Source organism: Schistocerca serialis, chromosome 6, assembly GCF_023864345.2.
Source record: "Schistocerca serialis cubense isolate TAMUIC-IGC-003099 chromosome 6, iqSchSeri2.2, whole genome shotgun sequence".
Lineage (NCBI taxonomy): Eukaryota > Metazoa > Arthropoda > Insecta > Orthoptera > Acrididae > Schistocerca > Schistocerca serialis.
In genome coordinates, this window is record NC_064643.1 from 225,249,396 (window position 1) to 225,271,555 (window position 22,160).

The 22,160-nt window shown below is 45.4% G+C and overlaps 1 protein-coding gene across 3 annotated transcripts in view; it reads right to left on the reverse strand.

Annotated features, from left to right (window-relative positions):
* The window catches only part of LOC126483771 (venom dipeptidyl peptidase 4-like), a 555,240-nt gene that overhangs the window by 74,782 nt on the left and 458,298 nt on the right, over positions 1 to 22,160 (reverse strand). For all 3 annotated transcript variants that reach the window (XM_050106923.1, XM_050106922.1, XM_050106924.1), the window contains exon 2: positions 4,941 to 5,169. In XM_050106923.1, coding sequence (XP_049962880.1) covers positions 4,941 to 5,169 — 229 coding nt within the window. The remainder of the gene's footprint in view (positions 1 to 4,940; positions 5,170 to 22,160) is intronic.

Here is a 22,160-nt window from a genome sequence, read left to right on the forward strand (position 1 = left end):
TGCTAGATGACTGAAAAAGGCATTTTGCTTGATTTAGTTCTGCAAGAGTGAGGCCACAACTGCATATCAATGCAAAACTGTTTTTGCAAATGTTAAAAGTCATGTGTAATGGCTTGGAGTAGCTAAGTCTGATACGGTTTCATTTGCTGATGTTTTCTCAGCAGTCAGCACTCTCCAAATAGTTGGCTGTGGAGTTCCTATGTGGCAACTGGCCCAAGACGCTGACTTTTGTAAACTTCTGAGGAACGTTTCCTTGATGCATTCACCTTGTTCCTCAGATGGTGATGGCCGCCCATTGCTTTTGTCTTTATGAAAATTTCCTGTATTAAACTTCTATTCCCATTCATAAATGAACTGTATGGTAGGTGGAGACTTGGTAAATGAGTTCCTGGATTTCCGATGCGCTGCGTTAGTGGACCTGCTCTTGCAGAACTGAATCACACAGAACGTCTTTACAAAAAACGTCTTGAGTTTCTGTTTCCAAACACATAATCATATAATACCTTACCTCAATACCGACATTTTTTACAGTCACTTTAAAGTGTCTAGCTCATTTTGAAAACCCTATATCGTTTTCCTCGCCATTGCTAATGAGATATCAAAATTCGTTACTTCCTTGAGTTGTTCACGGTCCATTCTTATGCCAATCTTACCTCCGCCTTCTTTCTTGTCTATAGGCATAACTTTTGTCTTCTTGTTATTTATTTCTGCTTTTAGTTTTGTTATCTCTCGAATTAAGATCCTAAGAATTTTATTCGGTTCCTTCCTTGAATCGGCAACTCTTGCAATGTTATCAATAAATCTGATGAAGTGCGTATGCATACCATTAATTTTGAATCCAATCATCTTTTCTTTCATTGTTGTTATTGTCTCCTTACTGAAAATATTGTTGTGAAAGTAAGGTGGTAGAGGACATCCCTGTTTCACTCCAAGAGTTGCGCTCTTCCAAAACAATGGTTCGGTAGTTTTGGAACAGTAAATAAATGACGTAGTAAATGATAGGATTATCAGTAGGGAAAGAAACGTTACTGGATGTGTAAGACAGAAACTGCGAACCGAGAACTTTTCTATGTTTTTTTGTTTGTGTGTTTAGCACATAACTAGAACCACACATCATTCAACGTTAGTCCATTCTATACTTTATATCAATAATTGTGATGTTTTTCTACGTTCACCAGGACGAATGCTCTTGGAAAAAAAGGTTTCTGGCGTCATGGCAATGAAATTAATCACCTGGTGTCCGGACACGTCTGTCAGTCCATCAGCGAGAGCATTTGCACTTTTAATCTTATCTGCGACAACAGTGTGAACAAGCTGATATTCAGCATTGAACAACATTGTACCCATAGCATGGAGGTGAAAAGCTTTCCTTTAGCATTGGGTTTCTAACTTCGATAATGAGGCTCGTGAAGCTAAACAAGTCTAGCGACAACTTCTTTTACGTCTGCTAGAAATTGTTATAGGACCGTCCGATACCCATATACCCATGTTCTGTCAGCTATTATAACCTTCCTTAGACGTTTTTGATTGTTGTCGACTTCATACAGAGATTCCTGAGCGATGCCTATGCGATGTCGTTTGTGGCCGAAATTCAACTATTTCGGAAAAGAAACTTTGCTGCTCCACGTTTCGTGCCCAAACATCCGAAAAAATTGCTTGGCTTGAGACAAAGGATATGCCGACATCATCACTTACGGTGATTCGGTGATTTTCCATAATCACTTGCCTTACTTCTTCCACTTTGTTCAAATGGCTCTGAGCACTATGGGACTCAACTGCCGTGGTCATAAGTCCCCTAGAACTTAGAACTACTTAAACCTAACTAACCTAAGGACATCACACACATCCATGCCCGAGGCAGGATTCGAACCTGCGACGTAGCGGTCGTGCGGTTCCAGACTGTAGCGCCTTTAACCGCTCGGCCACTCCGGCCGGCTCCACTTTGTGGTCAGTAATTGATGTGCTAGGGCCTCCAGGGCAGTTGTCGTTTTCAGTGTCTTCTCGGCTCCTCTATGAAACTCTTATACCACTGATAAACTGTTGTACTCATAGTAGATCCACCATATGCCACAGTCAACATATGCAACGCGGTACTGTGCTTTATTCCATTTTTCAAGCCAAATTTAATGTAAATTCTCTGATCCATCTCTTTCCAAAGTAAAAATTCGTCAAGCACTCTAAAACACGTATAATCTTTTCGACTGCCAACAATAAACTAAGTATTCAAAACAGCTGAAAATCATGATGTACACCATGAATATATGTACCAAAAAGATGAAAAAATATTGAAAATCGGATATACGAGACGTGTTTTTAAGTAAGTACTGTTTTGAAATTAAAATAGACCTGTTAAGATACCTCAATAATTTTATTTTTACATGAAAGCCTGTACCTTAATCTGCGCACTGATTCTTCCTTGTTTACGTTGTGTACTGAGTGTTAAAGATGCCTCCGATAATCGTGAGCCCCGCTGACTGTGAAGTACGGCCAGTAGTAAGATTCCTTAGTGCTAAAGGCCTAAAGGCGATCGCTATTCATCGGGAGATCTGTGCAGTTTACGGAGAAAACGTAATGAGTGATGGAATGGTAAGAAAATGGGAAAGAGCATTTAAAGATGGCCGCACAAATGTGCATGATGAAGAACGAAGTGGGCGTCCTTTTGTCGTTAGTGAAAGTTTGCTGCAGGAAGTGGATAATAAGGTGAGAGAAAACAGACGCTTTACGATTTACTCCTTGCGGGATGACTTTCCTGATGTTTCTCGTAGTGTTTTGTATGGAATTGTGACCGAGCACTTGAATTACCGAAAATTGTGCACACGTTGGGTACCGAAAATGTTGACGGATGTACAAAACAAAACGTTTAGACAGTGCATTGACTTTCCTTGAGCGGTACCACAACGACGGTGATGACTTCTTAAGCCAAATTGTTACGGGCGATGAAAGATGGGTGGCCTACGTCACACCAGTATCAAAGCAACTGTCCATGGAAGTTGAGCAAGGGCATCGTTTTGCTGCAAGACAATGCCCGTAAGCATGGTGCGAATCAGACCAAAGATCTCATCACACCTTTCCGATGGGAAACTCTAGATCATCCTCCGTACAGCCCCGATCTTGCGCCCAGTGACTACCATCTGTTCTTGCACTTGAAGAAACACCTGGGCGGTCAGCGTCTTCAAGACGATGACGAAGTCGAAACAGTGGTGATGCAGTGGTTAACAAGTCAGGTGGTAGACTTCTACGAGGAGGGTATTCAAAAACTGCTACAACGTTATGACAGGTGCCTCAATATTGACGGAAATTATGTAGAAAAGTAGATTAAGGTACAGGCTTTCATGTAAAAATAAAATTATTGAGATATCTGTGCACGTCTTTTTTTAATTTTGAAACCGTATTTATTTAAAAAAACACGCCTCATATAAAGCCTACTAAATTAAAATAATTCCTATTAATTTTTTGATCACATGTTGTATATACTCAATCATTTTCTAGACGGTTCAACGCTTCTGGTTTCGAGGGGACACTGATTGTATGTATAAACAAAGTGATCGAAATGAGGTAACGTCCGATGGATATGCAACAAACTTAAGGTACAGGCAACGTGGGTAGAATCGTATGTAGAATAGCTAACTGGGAATCCGCCAGGGCACCCGAGAGCGCTAATGCGCTGGTTCCTGGACTGGGGTAGGCGCGCCGGCCAAGGATCGAATCTGCCCGGCGGATTAACGACGAGGGCCGGTATGCTGGCCAGCCCGGATGTGGTTTTTAGGCGGTTTTCCACATCCCACTAGGTGAAGGCCGGGCTGGTCCCAAAGTTTCGCCTCACAGACATTTGAAAACGTTTGCACCATTTCGTGACTTACACTAGACGCAGACACCTGGGGTACACTACTTCCATCCCGGGGAGTGTGGTGTGCGTAGTGTAAGACCTTCGGTACACACACCATCAGATTATTTGACTTGTGGCTCTAACAAAGTAGGCGAGTGTCAGCAATATGTCTCGTGGTCTTATTGTAGCGTTTTGCCGTTAGGTCAGATGATAGAAATGCCACTTGCACGGTTAGAGTAGCAGATTGACGGTGACCAACTTTAAACAGAACTTGATTAATTTTCACACACATTTATTAAAATAATAAAAAGCATAGACATTACATAACTTGATTCTGGATGCTGTTTACAATTGACAATCTGAAGGTCCTTTGGTCTTGGTACGTTAATCCTATTCTCAAATATCTCTGATACTTGACAAAAGTGTCTATTCATTTATCTTCATGGCTATGTACAGGAATATGGTAATCTTATTAGGCACAGACTGAAACTTGACTATAGACTGGTACAGACTAATGTAGACTGGTACAGAGTGGTGCAGACAAATCCAGACTGACTAATCGGAGGTCTGTACACTCGTTATAATACCTTGCGTGTTCGTGTATCACTGCGGGGTGTGATCCACGAGGAGAAAAGGTTCTACGTTAGCAGCAATCTCATTGGCTGCATTACATATTAATACACGGATCGGCGGAAGCAGAATTTGGTCCGTCTCTAAGGCAGCCCCATCTCGTAGTGCGGAGACGGACGAGCGCTGCGCCTGCGCTGTTGTGCTTAGCAGGGCACGCTCTAGTGGGAAAGTTGTGTACACGCTGACTACGCGGAACTATGTACACAACAGGGGGTTCGGGGTGACGTCAGGAAGGGCATCCGGCCACCCTCTGCAATTAACACTGCCACATCTGTAATAACAAAGCCGATCCCGCGTTGGAGCGGGACAAAGGCGCCGAGGAAGAAACTGGCTAACTGGGAAAGCCACTGTGGACTATGCTTACTTACGACAGTCTACGGTAACCTATGTAGCCTACAACTCTACTCACTCCACTTCTGATTTTTGCTTTTTTCTTGTTGCCATTTGTATCCAGTTGAGTGCTCTGACTAGGCGTGTGTCCTACCTGAGATCCAGGAGGCGTTGGCGGGCGCGGCGGAGAGCCGGCCGCCCAGCACGTCCTCTAGAGGCACCCCCTGCTCGGCGGGGCCCTGCTGCGCCTGCGCAGTGGACGTGTCGCCGCCACTGGCGAGCAGCACGGCGCCCGCCACCACGAGCGCGAGCACCAGCGCCGCCACCGCCACAGCCGCCACCAGCGACCGCCATCCGCGCCGCCCGCGCCGCGACACCAGCTCCTGCAAGCACCACACAACACGCGCTCTTACGCCCGTTTTACGAGAGCGGCTGTTCTCTTTGCACGCGAACGATTTACTACCGCGTCCCGCCGAGCGCCGCGAAGCGAATTTCTGTACACGTTTTAAACGATTCAAATACTGACGTAAAGAAATGCATTGGATTTGGAGGCGTCAGTGCCAAAGTCAGTTTTGGAGGACGAGAGAGACATGATAGTAATAACATACACTACTGACCATTAAAATTGTTACACCAAGAAGAAATGCAGATGATAATCGGGTTGTTTATATTTGTCCGAGGTCACGGAGTTAGCACTGGCAATATATTATACTACAACTGACATGTGATTACATTTTCACGCAGTTTGGGTGTATAGATCCTGAGAAATCAGTACCCAGAACAAACCACCTCTGGCCGTAATAACGGCCTTGAAACGCCTGGGCATTGAGTCAAACAGAGCTTGGATGGCGTGTACAGGTACAGCTGCCCATGCAGCTTCAACACGATACCACAGTTCATCAAGAGTAGTGACTGGCCTAGTGTGACGAGCCACTTGCTCGGCCACCATTGACCAGACGTTTTCAATTGGTGAGAGATCTGGAGAATGTGCTGGCCAGGGCAGCAGTCGAACATTTTCTGTATCCAGAAAGGCCCGTACAGGACATGCAACGTGCGGTCGTGCATTATCCTGCTGAAATGTGGGGTTTCACAAGGATCGAATGAAGGGTAGAGCCACGGGTCGTAACACATCTGAAATGTAACGTCCACTGTTCAAAGTGCCGTCAATTCGAACAACAGGTGACCGAAACGTGTAACCAATGGCACCCCATACCATCACACCGGGTGATACGCCAGTATGGCGATGACGAATACATGCTTCCAATGTGCGTTTACTGCGATGTCGCCAAACACGGATGCGACCATCATGATGCTGTAAACAGAACTTGGATTCATCCGAAAAAATGTCGTTTTGCCGTTCGTGCACCCTGGTTCGTCGTTGAGTTCACCATCGCAGGCGCTCCTGTATGTGATGAAGCGTCACGGGTAACCGCAGCCATGGTCTCCGAGCTGATAGTCCATGCTGCTGCAAACGTCGTAGAACTGTTGGTGCAGATGGTTGTTGTCTTGCAAACGTCCCCATCTGTTGACTCAGGGATCGAGACGTGGCTGCACGATCCGTTACAGCCATGCGGATAAGATACCTGTAATCTCGACTGCTAGTGAAACAAGGCCGTTGGGATCCAACGCGGCGTTCCGTATTACCTTCCTGAACCCACCGATTCCATATTCTGCTAACAGTCATTGGATCTCCACCAACGCGAGCAGCAACGTCGCGATACGATAAACCGCAATCGCGATAGGCTACAATCCGACCTTTATCAAAGTTGGAAACATGATGGTACGCGTTTCTCCTCCTTACACGAGGCATCACAACAACGTTTCACCTGGCAACGCCGGTCAACTGCAGTTCGTGTTTGAGAAATCGGCTGGAAACTTCCCTCATGTCAGCACGTTGTAGGTGTCGCCACCGGAGCCAACCTTGTGTGAAAGTCTGAAAAGCTACTCATTTGCATATCACAGCATCTTCTTCCTGTCGGTTAAATTTCGCGTCTGTAGCACGTCATCTTCGTGGTGTAACAATTTTAATGAGCAGTAGTGTAGGAGGTGCCATCCAAAGGTTCCCGAAATTTGTGTGACCCGTACTGACAAACGTTGGTACAACCAAATGCCGTTTGGAGCTGTGTTATACACCATTACGCCTAGCGGCTTCGATCTACACCAGTCAGCTAGAACATTGTGACCACCGACCTACTAACGGTATAAACCTGTCAAGGCGATAGCAGCGTCGCCTGGCAAGGAATAACTAACTGCTAGTCATATACACGCACGGTGCATGTAGTATCAGCGAGCGTGCTGTCCATGTGTAGAATGGGGATCGCAAGAAATCTAGCTGATTGTGAGGAGTGCTGTGGTGAGTATCTTCAACATGTCGTGAAACCACATTCAGCCTAGTGGCGTTAGGCGACCACCCCTCATTACAAAAAAATGGTTCAAATGGCTCTGAGCACTATGGGACTTAACATCTGTGGTCATCAGTCCCCTAGAACGTAGAACTACTTAAACCTAACTAACCAAAGGACATCACACACATCCGCGCCCGAGGCAGGATTCGAACCTGCGACCGTAGCGATCACGCGGTTCCAGACTGACGCGCCTAGAACCGCACGGTCACACCGGCCGGCCCCTCATTACAGGTGTCTGACATCGTAGGCTGGGCAGACCAGTAAAACAAGACAGGCAGCGGTCAGTGACACAACTAACATCAGACTTTAATGATGGGCAGGGTACAAGTGTGGAGAACACACAGTGCGCTGAAAATTCCTCTGCAGCCGACGACGCGTGCATGTGACAGTGCTAACTCCGTGACATCGGCAACTACGACTGAAATGGGCACTTGACCACCTGCAGTGGACGTTGGCACAGTGGCAGAGCATTGCATGGTCTGGCGAATCCCAGTGCCTTCTTTATCAAGCCAATGGGAGAGCACGAATACTTGGTCTTCCAGGGGGACAACTCCTTGACACCTGTGTTGCGGGACAGAGACAAGCTGGCGGCGGCTCCATTATGCTCTGGGTACGTTCACGTTGGAATCCGTGGTTCCAGTGGAGCTCGTGCGAGGCACTGTGACGACCAAGGGGTATCGTATACTGGTTGCAGACCACGTACACCCCTTCACGACGGTCACTTTTCACTACAGCAGTAGCCTTTTTCAGCAAGATAATGCGCCATGTCACAAGGCCAGGAGTGTGATGGAGTGGTTCGAGGAACATAGTGGCGAGTTCCAATTGATGTGGTGGTCCCCCCGGTCGCCAGATCTGAACGCGATCGAACACATTTGGGTTGCGATTCAACATGGCCCCAGAGCTCCCCGAAATTCACGACTTCTGTGTGGAGATGTGACTTACCAAGCTCTCACTTCTTCCATGCCACGAAGTGTCGCCGGTCTTATGCATGCGAAAGGTGGACATACCGGCTATCAAATAGGTGGTCATAAAGTGGACGTGTTGACTGTTAGTGGGAAAATTTTTACCGTGACCTTTGCTTTTGTTTGTAGTTTTGCAATGAGCGACCTGAGAGAACTGCGTCACTGTATCAAGTTCTGTCTTAGACTTGGTAAAACAGCTGCAGAAACGCACAAAATGTTAGTGCAAATGTTTGGTAGTGACGCCTTGGGCCAGACACAAACTTCCGACTGGTTTAAACGTTTTAAAAATGGTCGGATATCTGTTGACGGTTCACTCACTTGACTTTTGTGTTTACCTACTTAACTCCTCTATTCGTTTGAATTTTTAATTCTTCTCTTTTTGGTATGCCTGCTCAATGTGTCGTTCTTGTTTTATTAACCTAGTTCTCTTCTTGCGCGCTTGATTCACGCAACAGTTCCGGCCGCTTTGCGGTCGGGTGCCAATGTGTCTGGATGCCCAGATAGGCTATTAATGGATTTTCAGACCGCTGAGCCTCTTCATAGAATTGGTGGGCAGTCTGTTTGATGTGGTCCTGTAGCACTGGAACGCCAGCCTGCTCGTGAAGCTCCTTAGTGGGGAAGCATTAGGTAGGCGCAGAGCAAGGCGTAGAGCTTTGTTCTTCATTTTCTGTAGTTTTTCTATGTGGATGTTGGCAGCATTGCACCATACCATAGAAGGGTACTCTATAACGGGCCTAATAAGTGCCAGATATAGCGTTTATCCACTGTGTGGATAGCGTCCCCGTTGGGTTTAAGACTGGGTAAAACGTGCGTAGGCGACCCAATGCTTCTCCTCTTACTTCGCGGACGTGAGGTCTTCAGGGTCACGCCCAGGTATTTCCCTGTTCGTGACCATGGGATGGGGCCTCCCATGATATGAAACGGTACTAAATCTGCAGGAAGCTCTTTCCTGGTGATGACCAGGGCTTGGTTTTTAGCTGCATTCATCTTGAGTTGCCGTTCGGTCTTCCAAGATCCAAGATTGTCGCATGTATCTATAGCAGATGACGCCTCATTATGTGCCCACTGAGGCTGCGCAGCAAAGAGCGCTGTCATCTGCGTAAAGCACACGCTCGACTCTGGGAGTTTTCGGTATGTCGGACGTGTACAGCAAGGGACCGAGAACGGACCCCTGCGGCACACCTTCAAACTAGCCCCTTGGGATCTAAGACACCGATCGTGGCGTTTCACTCACGAACGGAATGCATCCTGAAAGTCGTTTTTAGTCATTGTGTTCAGCGCCACTTGCGATTCCGTTTGAATCTGACCTATCTTGTCAAATCGTCGCCCCCTTAAACTTCATTTTCATCTTGGTAAAGAGAAAAAAAAAACCGCATGCAGCCAAGTCGGGTGAAGAAAGTGGATGAGGAAGAACCGCCGTGTTGTTTTTTGCAAAAAACTGCTCCACGATGAAGGCTGTATGTGGCCTCTCATTCTTGTGGTGGAAGACCCAATCAGTCCTGCGCCACTTCTCTGGACGTTTCCTCCTTCCCTTAGCCGTCTTACAACATCGCGATAGGTTTCTACATTAATCGTCTGACCACGATTCTCAAATTTCTCTTGGATAATCCTGTCGGTATCTAAGGAACTGATCAATAGATATCTGGGCTCTTGCACAGGGATGACTGCTTTTAGTTTCAGGTCTACCCAAAAACTCAGTTTTCGTCACCTGCAACGAACTTAGAAAGACATAAGTTTACGGGACATCCTCAACTGCTATTCGTTGTCAACAATAAAATCCGCTACAACTGTAAAAATTATTTATTTCTAAAAAGGGAATTACTACCCACTTTTGAACATCTGTCCCATCTTCAGGTGCATATTAAAATATAAGTCCACAAACGATTCATAACTAAGGTTTTGGTTATGCCAACCTTGGTTATGCATCCTTTGTGGACTCACATTTTAATATACATCTGAAGAATGGAGAAATGTCCTGAAACTGGGCAGCGCCTTCCTTTTTAGAAATTGAAGCACATTTTATCATTGACTTAGAAAGAAAATCTAAGTTAAGCAGTTCTTTCTATTTCCTGCAGACATTCATGTGATACTGTTCCTGATCGTCGTGGCACGAACTTTGCATCAATCGATCTCATATTCAAGTTTTCTGAGAAAATCCGCTGACATGTGCCGTATGATAATCCCGCGGTATTACGGATGTAGTGGTTTGGATCCTACGATCTTTCACAGTCGCATTCCGAATAGAACTGACATTTTCTAGTGTAATGCCGGTAGATGATCGCCCCGAACGATCATCACCACCAACCCAACAACAGCTCCTTAGGTTGCTTGAGCAGGCAATGGGAACACTATACTGTAGAGAGTACCTTGGGGCAGAACTCCTCGAGGTGTCCAAGGCATTCGACAGCGTGTGGCATAACGGCCTCCTGAACAAGCTTCTTGCACTGGGGGTACGGGTGTCACAAGTCCGGGTCCTCAAATCCTACCTAAGTGACCGCACTTTCCACGTTCGAGCGGACGGTTTCAAATTCACAGCAAGACGAATTTTCTAAAACTACAGTTTTCGCTAATTATCCCTCATTTTCATTCACAACATGTTTTTTTAATATATATAGATGTGTAAGAAGGATTATGAACCTGAAAATATGAATATAATATTTGTTGCAAAAAATCACTTTCACTGCTAAAATTTAAATTTTTGCGTTAAGTTTTACCGATAAATTTTAAAACAATTACGAAATCTGGTGTAAGAAATCATTAAGAACGATGAACATATTTTTCAGAATTTCAGAATGTAAAGAACATGATTAACTAACAATAGTTCCAAAAGGTGTGCATAAAGCACCCCCCCCCCCCAAAAAAAAAACCTTTGCACCTTGGTATTGCGAGGGTTCATGAGAACACACTGCCATAAAGCGAATGCAGGCAGTCATCGGTTCACCATTCCTGTGAACAGAAAGCTGTTAGTGAAATATATGGGATGTTGTGACTTGTTACGCTGTAGTCCGTATTGCGACGCCCGCGATATTCACTTGCTGTTTGTCGCTGACGCACGTGCACACTGGCAATCTTCCGCAACGTTGAGCCTGAGAATCCCACTTAGGTTAGGATTCAAAATGCCGGCTAAATACTGTCCTACAAGCACCAGATTAAGTATGCAAAGTCACGGCCCAAGAGAATATCGCGGAGTCATTTAAGTTGCAGCCTAGATACAGCTTTGCGACGACTGGCAGCATTGTGTACCACTGCCTACTAGGCTTAAGGCTGCTGGAGCGTACGCTTTTGTTACCTCTGTCTCTCGCTCCCTCTGTTGTAAACATGGTTGTGCTATACTGGCCAGGTTTTTCTTTGCTAGGTAATACAAAACACAATGTTGAAATCCGTCTCGATCTTAAGATGAAAAAAGTAGCAATACAATATTGATGGTTTCGAGTATACGTCCGTTTACACATAAATAAATGGCGTGGTCAGCACATAAATGTATACATACTGGTAGACTACTTAAGGTGCTTCACAATAAACTGAAGCAAAACGTATATGGCAAAACATAAATTGCGTTAAATCGGTTGCAAATAGACGCAACCCCAAACTCATCAATAAACCAAATCAGTGTAATTATGTTCTGGACTAATAATGTTACATTTTTGCGACATCCTTTTTTTAGAAGCGCATTAGGATGTGTTTATCGCTCTTAAGTTCTCTTACTCTGAAAAAGATAATACAAAGAAGATTTTCGGCAGGGCATTCTACTACGAGACTTGATAAAGCTAATGGAAAGCCCCAGTGTTTTCTGTGCAGTAAAGTGCTAACAGCAGAGGGTATGAACCCCAACGAATGAAAAAGACCCCTTTGAAGGAAGTCATGCAGGATTCCCTGGAAAAGACATGGAGTTCTTCAAACTCAAAGAATGTGCATTGAAAAGTTCACGCATGGATTCATCAGGCTCCTTTTTGCTGCCAACTGAAGCTGATTTTGAAGCTTCATACCGAATTGCTGAAACCAAGAATCTCATACGATAGGAAAGGATCCCATCAAGCCTTGCTTACTAGATGCGGTGATGCTACTTCTAACAGAGCAAAATGTGGAAAAGATAAACAAGAGATCAATTTCTTACAACACAATCAAAAGACGTGTCGAGGGCATGAGTTTGAACCTTTGGAGGAGGAGATTGGTGTTTAACGTCCCGTCGACAACGAGGTCATTAGAGACGGAGCGCCAGCTCGGGTGAGGGAAGGATGGGGAAGGAAATCGGCCGTGCCCTGTCAAAGGAACCATCCCGGCATTTGCCTGAAGTGATTTAGGGAAATCACGGAAAACCTAAATCAGGATGGCCGGAGACGGAATTGAACCGTCGTCCTCCCGAATGCGAGTCCAGTGTGCTAACCACTGCGCCACCTCGCTCGGTTTGAACCTTTGGATATAGTACTCAACGAAATAGGATCAAGTCATTCTCTGCACTGCAGTTAGGCCCGTATCACATTGTAAAAGATCTTGGTCAAACATCTTTTATGAAAGACGTTTTACAGAATCTTTGCCAGGGTACTGGAGTAATTTTCTCACGTGTGGTACTGACTGTTCTAAGAGATGTGTCAAAGAACTCTGACAGTGTAATTCAGGCCTTAGATGAATCGACGGATGTTGCTTGTCTATGTTAGATACATAAATGACAACGACGTGAAAGAAAAATACACTATGTGATCAAAAGTATCCGACACCTGCCTGAAAATGACTTACGAGTTCGTGGCGCCATCCATCGGTAATGCTGGAATTCAGTACGGTGTTGGCCCACCGTTAGCCTTGACGACAACTTACACTCTCACAGGCACACGTTCAATCAGGTACTGGAAGGTTTCTTGGGGAATGGCAGCCCATTCTTCACGGAGTGCTGCACTGAGGAGAGGTATTGATGTCTGTCAGTGAGGCCTGGCACGAAGTCGGCGTTCCAAAACATCCCAAAGATGTTCTATAGGATTCAGGTCAGGACTCTGCGCAGGCCACTCCATTACAAGGTTGTTATTGTCTTGTAACCACTCTGCCACAGGCCGTGCATTATGAACAGGTGCTCGATAGTGTTGAAAGATTCAATCGCCATCCCCGAATTGCTCTTCAATAGTGGGAAGCAAGAAGGTACTTACAACATCAATGTAGGCCTGTGATGTGATAGTGCAAGTCCCCTCCATGAAAAACAAGACCATACCATAACACCACCGCCTCCGAATTTTACTGTTGGCACTACGCACGCTGGCAGATGACGTTCACCAAGCATTCGCCATACCCACACCATGCCATCGGATCGCCACATTGTGTACCGTGATTCGTCACTCCACACAACGTTTTCCACTGTTCAATCGTTCCAAGTTTACCCTCCTTACACCAAACGAGGTGTCTTTTGGCATTTAGCTGCTTGATGTGTGGCTTATGAGCAGGCGCTCGACCATAAAAGTTTTCTCACCTCCCGCCTAACTGTCATAGTACTTGCAATGGATCCTGATGCAGTATGGAATTCCTGTGTGATGGTCTGGATAGATGGCTGCCTATTACACATTACGACCCTCTTCAACTGTCGACGGTCTCTGTCAGTCAACAGACGAGGTCGACTTGTTCACTTTCGTGCTGTACGTGTCCCTTTACGTTTCCACTTTACTGTCACATCGGAAACAGTGGACCTAGGAAGGTTTAGAAGTGTGGAAATCTCGCATACAGACGTATGACATAAGTGACACCCAGTCACCTGACTATGTTCGAAGTCCGTGAGTTCCGCGGAACGCCCCATTCTGCTCTCACGACGTCTAACGACTACTGAGGTCGCTGATATGGCGTACCTGGCAGTAGGTGGCAGCACAATGCACCTAATATGAAAAACATATGTTTTTGGGGTTGTTCGGATACTTTTGATCACATAGTGTACTTCTTCTCGGAATCATTGAATACTACGTCACGCGGCGAATGTGTTTTCCAATCGCTGAAGAATTTTGTTGAGGAAAATGAGATGCATTAGTTGAAGCTGGTAGGTGTATGCACAGACTAGCACATTCCATATTGGGCGTTCGCTCTGGATTCGACACACTGGTGAAAGATGTTGCTCCGAATGAAGCGTTTAGCCATTGCGTTATACAACGTTATGCAGCAACTGCATTATACATCGCTATGCTTTGGTAGTGAAAATACATCCACTTGATTTGTTGAATGTACTCACTCAAGAAGTGTAGATCGTAAGCCACATCCGAGGGAGTGCAGCAAACATAAGAGTTCTCACAGTGTTGTGAAAAGAGTCTGGCAGCCAAATTCGTTGTGCCCTTGTTCCACACAGAGCTTCTGTAGCTACCACACGAGAAGCTGCGACGTAGAGTGTTCGAGCTTCGACAAGAAACTGCTTTGTCTCTAGAAACGGCGAGGACGAAAGTCGAGAAACACTTACATGTGAAAATAACAGATAAAATATTTATTTCCACAGTGGCATATCTTGCGGATTACTTAGTAGAATCTTTGGGAAACCACAGACCTAGAGGAAATAAACTGAACCAGAAAACGCAAAGATGATCAAACAACTAGCAGCTGTAATGACGTCTGGGATTTTCAGTGGTGGAAAACGATTAACCTTGGCTTGTAAGAAAATGTGGCGAATGTTTCGACAGCGTAAGATGAAGTTGGCAGTTTTCTTCACAGAATGGAGCTTTATTAACGCAGGGCTGAAGGTCAAGAAATTTAGATGTTCCCAGAACTGATAGTGATGCTCGGCAGCAACAGGGAAGAATGCTCATTCACACATGAAATAAGTCAGCACTCGCTATCAGCAATAAATTATATCAGTAGCCATTCTCCTGAACTGAAGAATCAACAAGTAAATGCCTGGGTTTTAAGACCGTTTTCACTCAATCGATACATATTGTAAAAATGTTAGCAGTTCCACATTTCCTCCTAACCTACGGGATCAGCTCGAACCAAACTTAAGTACACATATCACTTACTGTCTGGAAAGAAGCGGCTGTGGTCTTAAGAACCATCTACTTATCAAAGGGGTGGGGGTTGGGTGTAAAAGAGGAGTAGTCCATGACGCGCGCATACCCAGAGTTTGTTCATCCTGTATTTGAGGATGAGAGAACTCAGTCACTTGGAACAAACTTCACACATAATTTCAAACATGTACGAAACTTTTACTCACTGACATCTGCCACAAAATGACGAAAGGAAAAATGTTTATCGGTACTACATTTTCGCTGTTCATGCACTAAAAATCAGGCATGACGTTTTAACTTATTTGATATTTGCTACTAATTCTTTTCGACACACATTTTGCAGACACTATTTACATCTACAACTGAATGTAGCTGCAAAATGATACCATTGTACTACACACTGTTCTGGAAATAGGACATCATAAACACAGAGGCGCGTGAGAAACTGCCGCATCATGCATGTCGTTTTAATTTATGACTTCTTTACTACTAATTCCAGTACATGATGCAGACAATATTCACATATGCTGTTGTATGTAACTGCAAAATTTTTATCGTTGTACGACTCGTACTTCACGAGATAAGATATCATAAAAATTGAGCTAAGTGAAAGCAAAACTGTAGGGGGACATTCGCTAGAAATAAAGGTCAAATATGTGTACAAATATGTATGAAATATGTTAAATATACGTGACAGGTGTGTACAAGCGTGAAACTGTGGGTAAAAAGCTCCTCCTAAACACCTGAGTAGATTTAAACCAAACTTTATTCGTATGTTTCTTACTATTGGTGTGGCGGTTATGGACAGAGAAGGGTGTGGTAGGAGGAGATGGGCACAGTTAGGGACAGGAGTAGATAGACAGAGATAGAGGAGAGTATGAGATGGACAAAGATAGGGCGAGGTGGAAATGGACAGAGAAGGGGAGGAGGAGATGAACAGAGAGGGGGAGAAGAAGAAGAAGAAGAAGAAGAAGAAGAAGACGAACTAATAGAGGATTAACACTAGTCGCACCTTGTGAATGATCAGTCACAAACTTGTCATTTAGTTTAACTGTTACGGTACCATTAACGTTCGTAGCCTAGACTCCATCAGTTAGTACTGGTTCAAAGTACAAGTAGGAATATATAAACACATTCGAAATGATATAATAAACTTTTAATTTGATTCAGTTCTGGCAGTTTTCTGAACACGTGAAAAGGTCCACTCGCGGTAATTTTCCAGGTAATACACACGCCGAATGGTTATTGAGGATCTGCGACCTTAGGTACTGTCGTCGGGCACGAATGAAGGCGCGCAGGTGCTAAGTTTCATGCTACCTGTTCGAGCGCATCGGGTGGTCAGTCCGCGGAACGCTTGGACGGCGTCGAGCGGTGGCGTAATTTCGCTAACACAACAGTAACCCGCGCTTTGCGTAAGAAACACACTGTCGATGCCGAGCTCAAACGTCTTGTCCGGTCGTTCGGCGTACTGTAGCGCCGGAGAGCCGCACCCAATGTTTTATACCGCTTAGCGGTCCTCCGCGACCGACACTGAAGGCGCGGCTGCGCGTGCGCTATCGGCGCCGGAAGACCGATGGGGCAAATTATCAAGCGGTTTCCCGCGCAGTCGGAACTACTGGATACCGCGAACTGACGTCTTGCGAACTGGTCGTCGTTATCGTTCCACTGTCGTCAATACCTTGAGACACGCAAATGGCCCACGAGAATATCGCACTGATTCTGCTACTGAAATTAGCATCTTAAGAAAAGTAAAGCCAAAATTTTAATCCTTGTAATCGACTGTTATCGTTAAAAATACCGTAAACATAATGTTTTTACAAACTTATTATAAGGGGGTCGTCAATGAAGCAAAATTTTCAGAAGCATCAATCGAATATTCTTCTCGAACAGTCTAGTTCACTACACATTTCTCTCTCTCTCTCTCTCTTTTCTTTCTTTTTTTTTTTTTTTAAATCTAACCAATTATCTGGTACCCCCTCGTTTTACTCAGAACAAGTTCTACTCTTCAGAGAACGTCACTTCGAATTAGCACCAATATTCCTTTGACAATTATTAGCAAACTACGGTAGTTAAACGAAAACCCAGTTTTCCACATTTCATCCAATAGATTTTCATTGCTTTTGGTACCCCAGGTGACATTTTCTGGTAGTTGTACCACGTGTAAGCAAAAGCTGCCATGAGTTGGTTTGAAACTCCAGTCCTTTGCTACCTTATACGCTACCTGATTGCCTGTAAAGTGATGTATGTATCCAGTTACATGATGACCTACAGTAAAACGTGGAATGCGAACAAAAGTCTTTTTTTTCCTTTTTTTTAACTTACAGAGAGAGATGCAGTCGTCAACCTCAACCTCAAACTACAATGTTCGAGGCAGACATACATTGCGACAAGGCTTTTTACACTTTTTCGGCCCAGCCCAAGACACACATCTTTTTAGGACCAAGACAGAACATATTTTTGAAATTGCTTAAAGGTCTTAATAGTATACTGACTAGCCGGCCGGTATGGCCGTGCGGTTCTAGGCGCTTCAGTCTGGAACCGCGTGACCGCTACGGTCGTAGGTTCGAATCCTACCTAGGGCATGGATGTGTGTGATGTCCTTAGGTTAGTTAGGTTTAACTAGTTCTAAGTTCTAGGGGACTGATGACCACAGATGTTAAATCCCATAGTGCTCAGAGCCATTTTTGAGTATACTGACTATTAAATCTTATTTGTTAAGTCGTATTTTTCGCTAGGTATGACTTCCTTTTAGAAATTGTGTTCGCGTGTAGGAGTGTGGGATGAAGATGAAGCCTCTTTAGCAACACTCTCGAGATAACTCTTGTTCCCACCTTGTGCCTTAAAAAAATGCTTACGTTTGGTGAACCAGTAGCAGTTCAAAAATGGCTCTGAGCACTATGGGTCTCAACTGCTGAGGTCATTAGTCCCCTAGAACTTCGAACTAGTTAAACCTAACTAACCTAAGGACATCACAAACATCCATGCCCGAGGCAGGATTCGAACCTGCGACCGTAGCGGTCTTGCGGTTCCAGACTGCAGCGCCTTTAACCGCACGGCCACTTCGGCCGGCCCAGTAGCAGTAATAGCACTCTTATGTTTATCTGTTTTCACGTAATCTCTAGTATCAAAAAAATGGTTCAAATGGCTCTGAGCACTATGGGACTCAACTGCTGTGGTCATAAGTCCCCTAGAACTTAGAACTACTTAAACCTAACTAACCTAAGGACATCACACACATCCATGCCCGAGGCAGGATTCGAACCTGCGACCGTAGCAGTCGCGCGGTTCCGGACTGCGCGCCTAGAACCGCTAGACCACTGCGGCCGGCAATCTCTAGTATCATTCGCTCCTCTATATGCGACAGCAAATTCTAGTACATAGTGTGCAATAAACACGTTCAATGTTGATGTCGTTAGATAGTTTAAAAAAATTGTATTTCTTTTGCAAGTTAACGTTAAACACACACTTCCTTTTGATCGTAGCTAAGCGATGAGACAAAAAACGCATAGAGTTAAAATGATCAAAAACGTGTAGACGAGTCATTTCATCAACGCATGGCCCTCTTTGTCTTGCCAATTGAAAGCGAAAAGTTGTGGAGTAACCGATAGCCATGCCCAAAAAGTAGGCAGCTCACAAAACCCTCGTTCGACCAATGCCTGAATATTGCTCGTCGTCTGGAATCCGCACCAGTTGGAATTTATGAACGAAACAGAGAAGATCCAAAGAAGAGCATCGTGTTTCATTATAGCTTCATTTAGTAAGTGGCGAAAGTGTCACATAGATGCCCGGCCAACTCCGGTGGCAGGCTCTGGAAGATACGTTCTGCGTCACGGTGGGGTTCGCCGTTGACGTTCCGAAAGCGTTCGTTACCCAGAAGAACCAGCCGATATGTTGCTTCCTTCTACGTATATCTCGCGAACAGGTCATGAAGATAAAGTTAGAGATTCGTGCTAACAAGGAAGCCAATCGTCCTTCCAGCGATCTGTTCGTGGGTAAAACAGGAAAGGGGGAAGTGCCACTGACAGTGGTACGCAAAGTACCCTCCGCCTCATACCGTAAGGTGGCTAGATTATAGATATAGACACAAAATTAAGGAAGTGCCTGTACATTCATTTTTTTAAATTAAAAACTGTTGACGATATTCTAAAAGAATGAGATTTCGAGTCAAAACATAGCGTTAGGCTGTAATAAATATACAACATGGTGACATTTACTGCTCGTCAAACACTAAATTGAAGATGACCAAGTGGCGCTCTACTAATTGAATCTGGCACATAAAAATACATCATTAAAGAAAAAAGGCGAAAGTCGTGGTTTTCAAATGAGTTCATACGAGTGGAACTAATTCATAGAACAGGTATCATATTTTAACTACCCACAACACCGCCAAGATTCCAAATCACCTCAACATGAAGAAAAAAATTCCACAGATTTCGGTATACACTGAGGTGACAAAAGTCATGCGATATCTCCTAATATCGTGTCGAACATCCTATTGCCAGGCGTACTGCAGCAACTTGACGTGGCATGGACTCAACAAGATGTTTTGAAGTCCCCTGCAGAAATATTGAGCCATCATGCCTCTACAGCCGCGCATAATTGCGAAAGTGATGCTGTTGTATGATTTTGCGCGAATTGACCTCTCGATTATGTCCTACAAATGTTCGATGGGATTCGTGTAGGGCAATCTGGATAGCCAAATCATTCGCTCGAATTGTCCAGAATGTTCTTCAAACCAATCGCGAACAACTGTGGTCCCGTGATATGTTTGGGAACATGGAGTTCATGAATGGCTACAAATGGTCTCCAAGTAGCTGAACACAACCGTTTCCAGTCCATGGTCGGCTCAACTGGACCAGAGGAACCAGTCCACTCCAAATAAACACTGCCCACACCATTATCGAGCTACCAACAGCTTGCACAATGCCTTGTGGACAACATCGGTCCATGGCTTTGTGGGGTCTGCGCCACACTCGAACCCTACTATCAGCTCTTATGAATTCAAATCAGGACTCATCTAACCAGGCCACGGTTTTCCAGTCATCTACAGTCCAACCGATACGTTCACGAGCCCAGGAGCTGCGCTGCAGGGGAAGTCGTGCTGTTAGCAAAAGCACTCGAATCGGTCGTCTGCTGCCATAACCCATTAACGCCACATTCCGCCACACTGTCCTAATGGATACTTTCGTTGCACGTACCACACTGGGTTGCCTGCCGTAGCTCTCAAATGGTTCAAATGGCTCTAAGCACTATGGGACTTAAAATCTGTGGTCATCAGTCCCCTAGAACTTAGAACTACTTAAACCTAACTAACCTAAGGACATCACACACATCCATGCCCGAGGCAGGATTCGAACCTGCGACCGTTGCAGTCGCGCGGTTCCAGACTGAGCGCCTTAACCGCGAGACCACCGCGGCCGGCTGTAGGTCTCAGTGGTTCACAACCCCACAAGAGGCTACAGTAGTCCACTCACCCCCACTGTCGCCCCACACCGAACCCAGGATTATTGTTATTGTGCGGTTCGCCTCTCCCCCCCCCCCCCTCCCCCCTCCAAGAACCCAAGAACGTCTCATATCAGACGACAGAAACCCCAAATGTTTGTGTGGTAGAGTAAGTATGGTGTATGCATACATTCGTACATGGAGACAGTGTTTGCGCAGTAATGTCTGATATAGTGTAATGAGGCGGAATACGGGGAACCAGCTCGCATTCGTCGTGGCAGATGGAAAACCTCCTTAAAAACCATCCACAGGCTGGCCGGCACACCGGACCTCGACAATAATGCGCCGGGCGGATTCGTGCCGGGGACCGGCACGCCTTCCCGCTCGGGAAGCAGCGCGTTAGATTGCGTGGCTAGCCGGGCGGGCCATACGTTAGTACTGAAAACGCTGCTTCTCTCGGTCGCTAAGTGAAGACCGTCGGTCACTGCGTTGTCCATGCCTAAAATTTGGTATTCTCGGCACATTCTTGACACTTGACACCGAAACTGAATGTCCCATGCATGTAGCTCCAACTACCATTCCGCGTTCAAATTCTGTTAATTTCCGTCGAGCTGGCATAATCACGTCGGAAACCTCTCTACACGAGTCACCTTAGTACAAGTGACAGTTCCACAAATGCACTGAACTTTTATACCTCATGTACGCAATACTTCTGCCATATGTTTATTCGGATATCGCTATCCCATGACTTGTCACCTCAGTGTATGTGATGTAAGACAGACAGAATATTTCAGCATTAACGCAAGAAATGGCAAAGTGCCAAAAGTTCACAAGACAAGGGCAACGTCTACAGCACTCTATGCTGTGAAAACTGGTCCCCTCGCCAAAGAAAAAGAGAGAATATGGAGGGGTGAAAGGAAGTTCCAGCGGAAGAGTAAAGATGTATTCTGCCAGACAGGCAGAGGAATGAAGACATAAGACAAGAATATGAACACTTTAATAAAGTGTAGCAGTAAGGAGAGAAGTAATAATTACTTTGTAAAAAGGGGGTTAGCATTGGGTAATTAAAGAAGTGGGTAAAAGGCAGAAGTGTGAGCTGGAAGTGCAAAGAAGAAGGTAATTAAATCAATTTCCAAATTCCCACAACCGCCGTCTGCGTTATGATCCTGTATCCGTATGGCCAGAACGCGCTGTAGATGATATGGGTATAGCAATTGTTCATGAAGTACCCGCCGCCCCCCCCCCCCCCCGCCCCCCCTCCGCAGATAAGAGAGCGAGACACGCCTTCTCGCCTTCTGTTGCTGCTAACGTCGCACATTGTTCCAGGGGCTTCTTTCAGCGAACTTAGCTCAAGAACCTCCATGTCAGCCGTGCGGACTGTGCGGGGCCGTCAAATGGTTCAAATTTCTCTGAGCACTATGGGACTTAACATCTGAGGTCATCAGTCCTCTAGAACTTAGAACTACCTAAACCTAAGGACATCACGCACACATGCGTGCCCGAGGCAGGATTCCGAGCTAGGACTGTAGCGGTCGCGCAGTTCCAGACTGAAGCGCCTAGAACCGCTCGGTCACAAGAGCCGGCGCGGGGCCTTCCACAGTCGGTCTTC